Source organism: Trichoplusia ni, unplaced genomic scaffold, assembly GCF_003590095.1.
Source record: "Trichoplusia ni isolate ovarian cell line Hi5 unplaced genomic scaffold, tn1 tig00004132, whole genome shotgun sequence".
Lineage (NCBI taxonomy): Eukaryota > Metazoa > Arthropoda > Insecta > Lepidoptera > Noctuidae > Trichoplusia > Trichoplusia ni.
In genome coordinates, this window is record NW_020800519.1 from 1 (window position 1) to 12033 (window position 12033).

Sequence of the window (12033 nt, forward strand, 5' to 3'; positions counted from 1 at the left end):
AAAATTAACAAGAGAAAATAAAGCATTTCTTAAAGCAATCGGTTTACTAAAATGAATATCTTAGATTTTATCCGCACCAACCTACGACAATACTGTTGAAGGCATCGAATACCATTCATATAAACCGTACGTGACTAGTTTTAACAGGAATGACGAGATACGCATACCTATCAACCAACAGGACTTGTATGTACTACCGTCAGCAAGCACTTTGTATTTGGAAGGAACCATAGTTGTTAATAAAAAGGATTCAAAAGAAGCCGCGAGCACTGTTCATTTTACTAATAATGCTCTACTCTATCTTTTCCAAGATATAAGGTACGAATTAAATGGCGTGGAGATTGATAAAATAAAAAATGCGGGAGTTACTACCACCATGAAATCATTAATATCGATGAATGAAAGTGAATCAAAGCTATCTCACGCATGGGGCTGGAACATTGATGGTATAAAAAATATTAATGGAGGTAATTTTTCCGTTTCTATACCACTATGTAACATACTTGGTTTTGCTGAAGATTTTAAGAAAATTGTTATAAACAGTAGACATGAACTGATATTGCTAAGAAGTAACACGAACTTAAATGCAGTGAAACTGAATACTGGTGAAGTAATTGACGACATAAAGATCAATAAAATTATATGGCGTGTACCGCATGTTAAAGTATCGGACAAAGAAAAAATAAGTTTGTTAAAATTGTTAGAAAAAGATCGACCTCTTCAGATGATATTTAGAAATTGGGATTTATACGAATACCCAGCTCTACCAAAAACTACGAAACACACCTGGTCTATAAAAACTTCATCGCAAATAGAGAAACCAAGATACGTAATTATTGGTTTACAAACAAACAGAAAAAATAATTCAAGTTCTGATATGTCACAGTTTGATCACTGTCACGTTCGGGATGTTAAAGTATATCTAAATTCGACTTACTTCCCGTATGAAAACCTTAATATTAGTTTCGCGAATAATAGAATCGCTTTATTATATGAGCAATACATCCGATTTCAACAGTCTTATTACGGACGCCGTTCGGAGCCATTATTAAGTCAGAAACAATTTAGAGATATAGCACCACTATTTATAATCGATTGCTCTAGACAAGCGGACAACGTAAAAACAGGGCCTGTTGTCGATGTGAGAGTAGAAATTGAGTGCGAAGCTGAGATACCAGACCAAACTTCAGCATATTGTCTCATATTGAACGATTGTATCATTGAATACAAACCCTTAAGTAATACTGTGAGAAAAATATCATGAATCCAAATACTATCATAATAGATGTTCAAGGTTTTAAAGATCTTTATAACAATTTCATAATAAAGGAATTGGCTTTTGCTACTCGAGAATATACTCAAACATTTTTAGTAAAACCTCCATACTTGTTTAAATATTTGACAAGCGACGAAAAGAGACAAGTTAAATGGTTGGAAAAGCATAAAGGTATTTATTGGAACGAGGGATACATTGACTACAGAGAGTTTAAACGAATAATTGTTCCATATCTAGAAAATAAGGAAATTATTGTAAATGGCTTTGAAAAGATAAAGTGGATAAATGATCTTTGTGAGGATTGTGTGGTATCAGACCTTGGAACAACACATTGTATCAATTTCTCAGAGCTGTATAAAAAATATTGTATTGGTCAATCTAATTTTAATTGTAATATACATGCAAAACATTGTGCACTTAAAAATGTGTTATGTATAAAAAAGTATTTAGAATGGTAAAATGTGTACCTACTCATTAAGTAAATAGTTTTGTAAATAAAAACTAATTTTAATTGTAGTGTACACACTAAACTATGTGCTCTAAAAATGTGTTATGTTTGAAAAAGTATTTGGAGTGGTAATTAAATGTATTATTTAAGATATATTTTTTAAATAAAACAACTTTTATCTATAATTGTATTTTTAATTCAAATTATACATCGTATACAAATTACAAAATTAAATTGAAACGAATAACCAATATAAATAAGATTAATAAAAAACTGAATATAATTCTAGATCGATATCATCAAAAATCACTGTCTATTAAAGATTTAGAGATCTTTTTAACTAATGATTCTGTTTCATCCATAACACTGTCCATGGCATCCCTGACAATATACTGAGCACTTATCACAACATTCTCGTTTTCACTATCGCTGTCATTTGTTTGAGAACTATTGTTGTTGCAGAGATCAATAACAGCAATTTTGATTAACTTAAGACCTCGTCGTTGTAATCGGCTGACAACAAAAGATTTCGTGGCATTCTGTTTTTTTAAAGTTTCTCTGCGACGCAGCTTCTGCTTTTTTTCTTTGGTTTTACATTGTTCTGGTTCAGTGCGACACAGCTCAGAGAATCCTTCGTAAGGATCCTGAGCATACTGGCTAAACACAATTTCTGAGTCAGATATCTGAAACAAGAAGATACGCAAAAATAAATAATCAATACTGGTGTACATAATCCACTAGTAGGTTAACGTTAGATTATAATATCTAACTTACCGTTGACATGATGATGTATAATGTCACATATACTATATTATAGTAATAGTCTGTAAATAATAAAAACGCAACCAACAATCAACTTTATATAAGGCTTTAAAATTGTTAGCTTTGCATTTATTTGGGTCTGTATATAAATTGTTTGAAAACCACTCTTTCGTAAATATACTTAGAGTTCCATATTACATAACGGTTTTAGACTAAAGTATAAACTACAATCTTGCATAATATTTTACTTGCAACATAGCACAAGTGTCTACTCGTCCTACTACAAACTTATGTATTATATTGAATCATTGCAATCACAAATATTACAAGACATATGGAAAATAAAACACATGTCAAAAGTACAGGTATTATATATTTAACTCTTCTAATTCAATAAAACAAGTTTGTACTCAACAAAATTTAATTTATACGTATTTACAATCTGTTTTACAAACAAGTATTTTATTTAATAACATATTTGTTTCTATAATATTACAGCTCATTTGTATCTTAAATAATATAACTTATATTATGTACGTTAAATGATAACACATTGAGATAACATCAAGTCAAATAACCTTTTAAGATGGAAGTATGTCCCCACGCTTGGGTTGCAACATTGCATTTGGATATTAAACGTTTATCATCGTTACTTGATAGTGCTATTTTATTCACACTTTGTGTAAATATTTCATGTTTAATTGATTTGAATAAGATATTTTTTCGATGGATTATGTCTCTATTAAATAATACATGCTGATAATTATCAATAGTTAAATCACGGACCACACAAGACTTAATACCTTTTGCTTTCTTAATGACATTGTTCATCGTTTTTATTGAATATAATTTTGACCTTAAACCAACAAATTCGGTAATCAGCTCGCCACCCATTTCGTCTTTAAATAATCCCGGCACTTTTTTATTTATTTGCGGTATCATAAATTTATTATTGATGTTATAGTTGCTAGTATCGAAGTACTGTAAAAAATTATATTTTATATCGTTATAGAAATCATCCGTGTATATAATATATACAAAAGAATCCGTGTCAGTGTAGCATAATTTTACTCTATCGCCGTAAAAAGGTTTAACTATGTTATAATGAAAATGATACATATGTGATTTAGATAGTTCTAATACAGTAAAGCCTATGTATATCGGTTTATCCAATATTAAACGGTCAGGTTTCATTTGTATTGCTACTAAGTTTTCCGATAAAACTGAAGCACTATGAAAATAAGGATTGCTTATGAGTTTTTCAGCACAAGTATATTTTTTGGTTTTATTATTTGGACTATTCCATGAGTTCACTAAATGAACAGTCACCCTTTTTTCTGTATTTTCTAAAGTTTTACCAAAAACGCTATTGTTTAATAACTTAAAGAAATCCTGCTCAAAAACACTTTTTGCGTTTTGTCGTAATTTGGTATTTAATTCGATGTACTCCTTTAAATATGCACTTTGTCGAAACGTAATGACTCTATGTATTTTACGTAATAATAAACCATGCTCAAGACATTTCTTTAAGTGTACATAATGAATCACGTATTTATACTTATTGTAGAGATTTGCAATAAGTTTTTCTGTTTTACCGCCCGGGGGTTTACATTTTTCAGCACAGAAAGGTAAGTCGTTGTGTAAATTATGTAACGTTTCAGGGTATAAGAGATCTACTTCAAGTATAAAACCCCATTCCGCGTTATCTTTAATATTTTCTACGACTAACTGATCTATTTCGTGTTGATTTAAAAATCGGAAACCTGAGTGAGGTAAATACTGACACATACTATAGCCGTAAAGATTATTACAGTCTAAATAACTTATAAAACACTGTGGTTCCACTGCATCATACGATGACATATATCTATTATTAGCTTTTGCATAGCGGTGGGAACACATACATAAACCTCCTCTTATACCGCTTTGAATCATCCGCACAATAGATAAGTCTGTTATAAGTTCTAATTTAACTCCCGTCTTTAAAAGCATAGCATCAAACGATAAACTAGGAGCAGTAATATAAAACGCAGGGTCGAGCTTATAATGCACTTTACAAGTTTTTCGAAAATTTTGAAATATGTCCGTAAGTAATAGTACATCAGTCTTTAAATATAAGTCAGTATATTCACCCATTGTTTTTATGCCAAATTTGGTCCATACCGAGTTAGCGTGGTTATAGTCCTCCTGTGAAATATGCTCATTACTTAACGAATTGAAAAATAAATGTTTCGGTGGTAACGTTTTTTCTTCATAGCAATTCCAATTGCTCATGTAATCGTAAGGATAAATGCCTTTTCGGGTAAGTAAATTAAACTGATCATTTATAGGGAAATGAAAGCGCAAGCTAATAAAATCCTCAATTCGCATAGTCTTTGATAGCTTGTCTAAACTAGTGCCTAAGAAATTAAATGAATCTAAAAATCTAATTTGTACGTATTCATTCTCGTCGATATGTATAAATTTGGAAAATGATATATATTTTTCTTTGGTTCTAGGGATGATATTTAATTTGCCAGGCGTTTCACCTAACTTTTAATAAAAAGGTGACAGTCGTATCCTGATAAATTATGAAAAAATATTGGTATGAACATAGGTAGCTTATGTTGTAAATTACAATGTCGATGAGCTGCACCGCGATATCGACCAGTAATATGACAGTGATCTCTTACTTTATTATTCCATAACAGATTATCGCATATGTGACATTTCCAAGCTTTTTTGTAATCAATTCCGTCTTTCTCAGAAAATATAATCGAAACATTTTGAGTTAATATGTTATAAATTCTTTGACGTCTTCAGTAAGGAACTCTATAAATTTCGATACACAATCAATTCCACGATAAGTTTTGATTCATTAAAATTATCATCGCACGATGAAACAATATTATACGCGAAGGCTGAAGGAACGTGTCGTTGTAAGCGTGACGTGTTAGCGGTGTCCGATTCATGGCCGGAAATCGGTTCGAGTAATGTTTCGAAATCAGCGTAGATTATGAAAGGAATGTCTTGTTTTTTTATTATAATTTTTGAATTGTAAAAATGTTCCTTTATCAGGCAATACAGTAATAACTCCTGCACACAAATGATTTTCAAAACGTTCTTCACTTGAAAAAAACACTAAACAGGTTTCGCAGAAATATATCTTACTATGATGTTTTGTTATTTGGGTTTTAACGAGGCGTGGTAAATCTTTAATGAGACAATAGTGAGATGAATTCGAATTTTCTAAAAACAGTAAATGAATTTTCTTAGATTTATGATTAATTTTCTCAGATTTGTATAGAGGTCCTGTTATAGTCTTACTACCTCTTAAACCGTAAATATAAATATTTAAAAAAGGATTGTTCCTTTCAAAAGTATCTATATCAGAAAAAGTGATTGGCAATTGAATATCATTTACGTTCAAGACATCGCGGAAATGAGGATACGATGTTATTCTTTCAGGATGTCTATTCGTTGGGTATAAAGCAGCAACTACACACCACAAAAAACAACACTCGTCATTATTTTGAATATTCAAACATGCTTTCTTATTTTTAATATATTTAGGTAAATCTATAAATTGCGATCCGCTGAGAGGTTGATATTTATTAATATTTATTTCTAGATGTGAATTATTCAAAAACGTCCATCCGCTGTCCCTTTCTTGAAAGTCATCAATTTTTTTTAATATTATCGATACAGCTTTTTCATAGAAAGATTTGAAGTTGTAATTTAAATGAATAATAAAATTTTTTGTTGCAAAAGACTTTAACTCTTGGAGGTCATTTTTAAACATTAAAAAATTAGCGAAATATTCAAAATTAATTTTAACAGAATAATGTTTTTGAAGCGAACTATCAATTAAAGATTTAACTTGATCATTAATAATGTTTAAAAAGCTTTCTGGGTAAATATTTATTTCCGTTTTAGGTGTAGCTATCCGGTAACTTGTAATACGTCCTTTCAAACAGGAATGTATTATTGCGACGTTATCATTGATGTGAATAGTACTATTATTTTTATGCTTATTAGTTCGCAAATGGTTACTCCAACGACGAAAATCCACTTCAATGTTGCAAACCGAACAGAATGGCATTTTATCTATTGAAACTTATAAAAGAGTAATCGTACCTGCAAGGTATATTTTTCGTGTAAATACTACTTTAAAAACTAAAACTTAATCACAGGATCTGTTGACTGCTGCTACTATTAGACTATGGTATATTTTCATCACAAGCACCAAAGTAACGGCTCTATTCTGCTTCTGAAAAACCATAAAACTTAGGTTAGAAATAGTGTACACACAAAAATGTAATTTAGACTAAAGTACGCGGTACAAGAACCGGGGTCATTTCTTTACATAAAAACCTGTGATTATAATATTATTATTTAAGATAGCTCAAATCTATTTTAAAAACCAAAAGAAAATCATTACCTCCTTTTTTATATCGTATTTTTAATCGTAAATTGTAAGATCTTATTCAATGTGCGACGATCTCTGTTTCCCAAAGGTATTAAGGAATTTTAACATTTAGGAGTCCTGAAAAAACAAAAATACATGAGCTTAAGTATCCATAGGTGTTAATGATCGTGAAGCAATTAGTTAAATAGTTAAAGACTTACCTTACAATGTTGAGACAAGAGTTTCTTCGAATTACAGGTAATTCATGAGATTTATTAATTTTAGTTAAGTTTAGTAAGTAAACTGTGAGTGAAAATTATTTATTATGACATAGGTCTAACATGCAGCAAAAATTACGAAATTATAAATGTACCTAAGTTTCAAATTGCAATTATTGTTGTTTGCATTGTTTTACGTAGGGTTGTCGCACAAAGAATATAAATAATATTATCATTACAGAAATAACAAGTTGTAGCTTGTTAAAAATAATGCAGAATGAATGACTAAAGTTGAGTACTTGTTCAAAACTAATTATTTTTAGCATATTAAAATCTGCGATCCGTTTGGTCAAATAGATATTAATAAATTTTTACTTTGGCAAAAAATCTCACAGACGGTGTTATTTGTCTACTTTAGATTTTCATATTCTCCTATCAGCCTAATAACTATAATTCATAAAATATAATCATAATATAATTATATCTATAAAAATGATAATCCTTACGAATTGCTAAATTAGCAATGAGTAAAAAATCATACGATGTAACGTGATCACATAAAGCGAACTATTGCATTACAATAAGAATCCCTTAGTCGATACTTTTTTGGATTTACACGAGTATAATACGTACATAATAAATTGTATTGTCGTTTATAATGTTTGCTTTGATTGCGAACGTTTTTAATTATTCGAGGTAACACTTCACATTTGCTTATAAGCAAAGACATGTTGGTTAGCGATCATTACTTTCTAGTGCTGATATAATATTTGGTTCAATACCATACCCCAGCTACTGGTTTTCAGCTAAAATCTAGAAAGTAAATCGTTCAACAAAACAAAAGTTTTACTTCTGAATATCTTTAGTGTAAGTTTAGTATACTCGTACTTCATCGCCACCTAATTTGCCAGAATCACACCAGTAAAGATGTAAGTACTATATTATTACTCGATTAATTTCTATCTTGATTTTTCAGTGTTTGATGTAATCGAACCTTGTTCAATTTTATTTAAAACAAACGTTTTATATGAAATTAATGTGTAAGTAACATAACGTTTAATAAATGTTTATAATTAATTGATAAATTAAACTTTCAGGTCGGACTGCGAGAGTGACATCGTTCCCTTCAACAATGAACGTAAAATAGAAAGTTCCCATAAACGGACAACATCGACAGGCAAACGCAAGACACCCACAAAATCTGCTATTATAAGGTAACTATACGGTACAATAAAATTACCGCTAAATTATAATGAATATACGAGTACGTGTTAATATTATTCTTTACTCCTTGTTGCAGCAAAAAAAACAAGACAGATATATTCGGGCTCCGACATGAACGGAACGATGAATGTGATGGCTCGTCAACGCCTGTGTTGTCTACGTTCTTCGTTACAAGATTAGCAAACGGCAACGAGCGCCGGACTGCAAACACCTCCGGCGAGTACTATATTGACCTCAAGGTGTATCAAACTAATGACGCTCGTGAAACAGACTCTCAAGAACTATGGAGGAAAGCGCTACTTCGATTAAAACTCCAGACTGACGGTGACACCATCCAGTGGCGGAAACTCCAAGCGTTCGTGCAGTCTGCAGATGAGCTGTTTATGAAGCCGCCAACGTTTTTTTCGTCTAATGCATAAGATCAATTACTTGTGTCATATTTTAAATACAATTTAATCAATATATTATTACACTTTTAGTTTGTTTTTTATTATGTGCCTTGCGATGAAAAAGCATACTGCGTACCAGTCTGTGTTACAGACGATTGTACCAGTTGTGAGCGCGCAATAGCATATTTAAAATACAAACATTGCCTGTTGGTTCCTATCGTTATTGCGATGAAAAAGCATACTGCGTTTGAGTCTGGACCAGACGACAGAACCAGTTGTGAGCGCGCAAAAACGAAAACATTACAAACATTGCCTGTTGGTTCCTATCGTTATTGCGATGAAAAAGCATACTGCGTTTGAGTCTGGACCAGACGACAGAACCAGTTGTGAGCGCGCAAAAACGAAAACATTACAAACATTGCCTGTTGGTTCCTATCGTTATTGCGATGAAAAAGCATACTGCGTTTGAGTCTGGACCAGACGACAGAACCAGTTGTGAGCGCGCAAAAACGAAAACATTACAAACATTGCCTGTTGGTTCCTATCGTTATTGCGATGAAAAAGCATACTGCGTTTGAGTCTGGACCAGACGACAGAACCAGTTGTGAGCGCGCAAAAACGAAAACATTACAAACATTGCCTGTTGGTTCCTATCGTTATTGCGATGAAAAAGCATACTGCGTTTGAGTCTGGACCAGACGACAGAACCAGTTGTGAGCGCGCAAAAACGAAAACATTACAAACATTGCCTGTTGGTTCCTATCGTTATTGCGATGAAAAAGCATACTGCGTTTGAGTCTGGATCAGACGACAGAACCAGTTGTGAGCGCGCAAAAACGAAAACATTACAAACATTGCCTGTTGGTTCCTATCGTTATTGCGATGAAAAAGCATACTGCGTTTGAGTCTGGACCAGACGATAGATCCAGTTGTGAGCGCGCAAAAACGAAAACATTACAATCAAGTCGTTTCGATGGTGTATCACCGTTGGAACGCAATACAACAAGTCGTTTTAATGGTTTAATATCATTTTAACGCAATTCAATGAATCAAGTCGTTTCGATCAAGTTGGAACGCTATACAACAAGTCGTTTTAATGGTTTAATATCATTTTAACGCAATTCAATGAATCAAGTCGTTTCGATCACGTTGGAACGCTATACAACAAGTCGTTTTAATGGTTTAATATCATTTTAACGCAATTCAATGAATCAAGTCGTTTCGATCACGTTGGAACGCTATACAACAAGTCGTTTTAATGGTTTAATATCATTTTAACGCAATTCATTCTTTGTTTCTTTTAATTCACACAATTTTTCAAAATTTGAGAATCAAGTGAATTGCTCAAAACCCATTGGGCGTTCTATTCCATGATATGTGTCGCTCATAACCTATTGGGCATTCTGTCCCACGACGCGAATGCGCATGCATGAGCGAAGGAGTGGGACAGAATGCCCAATAATATACTACTAACAACTATCTCGCCAATCATCTACGACGGTTTAGTGATCAATCTCAGCCCGACTATCAAGAATCTCGGCTTCTCGATTGACTCCACTCTGAGTTGGCGTGCACAAGTTGCTGGCGTCTCGCATAAAGTCACCGGCACACTCCGTACTCTATACCGGCTAAAAAAATTCCTCTGTCCAAGACTAAGGTAATGCTCTTGCAAACACTTATTATCCCAGTTGTCGACTATGGCGATGTGTGTTATTTGGACCTGAATGCAGATCTTCTCAACAAACTGGATAGACTTCTCAATAACTGCATTCGATTCGTTTTCAATCTGCGAAAGTATGACCATGTGTCTGCTTATCGCACCACCCTTGGCTGGCTTCCCATCCGCGAGCACCGCAAGATACGGGCTCTCTGTACACTTTTCTCTTTCTTAACGTCCCCCTCTCCCCCTGCTTACTTATCACCTTATTTCCGCTATCTGTGCGACAATCACAGCCGCGATCTCCGGTCTTCCAATAATCTTCTTCTCCTGTGTCCTTCCCATAGCTCTGATTTCATCAACTCTTCTTTCCCTGTCCAAGCCGTTTTACTTTGGAACTCTCTTCCCCCCGAAATCAGGATGTCCACCAACCGTTTGGCATTTAAAGTAAGGGTTCGTAAACTGTTGCTGGAAAGTCTAGCTGAGTTGTCCCTACAACCTTCATCTTCCTAATTCTTAAATTTAAGTATGTGTATGTAATATATCTTACGTATTAGTATCATTTTCCTTAGTATATAAATGAGTAAGTCTACATATTGCACTTTATGTATGATGTATAATTAGGATTTTATATTATTTTTTAGGTACACCTACCTCTTGATATCTCCGCATCACCCTATGGTTGACTGATAGAGAATGCCTCAGGCATTAAGTCCGCCAGTGTACAAATATTGTATAAAAAGTCAATCAATCAAATCAATCAATCAGCCAATCATAGTCCACTGCTGGACATAGGCCTCTCCCAATTTACGCCACAACACCCGGTCCTCCGCCTTCCGCATCCGTATAAAAAGTGTAAATAAATAAATAAAATAAATAAATAGAGAGTTTTACCATAAAATAAAACTTACCTCTTATTTTTTCATCAATATCCGGAATTCATCTTGAGTCAAGTACGCGTCTTTTTAGCCTTTAATCAGCAACTTCCGCTACCTCTCCGATACTAGCGCCCTCTATATCACACTCTTGTAGTGGGGATAGTTAGTGCGCGCGGTAGGTGATCACATTATTGTATGTCATTATGGAACTCAGGATGCACCAGGTAGCCCTTACCTGGATTCCGGATATTGATGAAAAAATAATAGGTAAGTTTTATTTTATGGTAAAACTCTCTATTATTTGTTTTGTATCAATATCCGGAATCCATCTTGAGTGATGTGTTTGTTATCACCTGGTGCGCTAAATACAATGATGCTATAATGTGTAGCTATGGTACCTTAGGGCAATGATCAATAAAACTGTAAAATATTGTAATTGTATTTATGTTCTTACTAATTACTTAATCGAGATCAAACATAAGCACATTACATATGTAATCATATAGGGAACAGTTATAAACAAAAATAATAATTATATATCCAATTCAATTAACTGGATCAAAATAATTTGATAGTGATATAGAGGCATTTGATTCATGGTTGATTAATTCCCTTTGGTAATACTTTTGGAAAGTATGAATCATTTTCCAATTACCAGTTGAGAGAATCTGATCGATTGGAAAGTTTTCCACAACATTGAGGGAAGCTACAGCTGATCTTACTGAGCCTGGAGTCGCATTGATACCAGCCATTCGCAAAAGAGACTTCACCCAACCGCCAATAACAGTTCTGGA

The 12033-nt window shown here is 33.2% G+C and overlaps 1 protein-coding gene and 1 long non-coding RNA gene across 2 annotated transcripts; one reads left to right on the forward strand and one right to left on the reverse strand.

Moving 5' to 3' along the window:
• Positions 1 to 6344: 6344 nt before the first annotated feature.
• Positions 6345 to 7192, reverse strand: LOC113508218. Its single transcript, XR_003402000.1, has 3 exons — positions 7095 to 7192; positions 6907 to 7011; positions 6345 to 6735 (listed from the first exon to the last, which is right to left on the reverse strand). It is a non-coding gene; the product is annotated as an uncharacterized LOC113508218 (long non-coding RNA).
• Positions 7193 to 7312: 120 nt separating this feature from the next.
• On the forward strand, positions 7313 to 8887 carry LOC113508217. The gene is made up of 3 exons (XM_026891172.1): positions 7313 to 8020; positions 8189 to 8305; positions 8392 to 8887. Coding segments are annotated over exons 1-3 (462 nt in total). The 5' UTR covers positions 7313 to 8018; the 3' UTR covers positions 8735 to 8887.
• The last annotated feature ends 3146 nt before the right edge of the window (positions 8888 to 12033 follow it).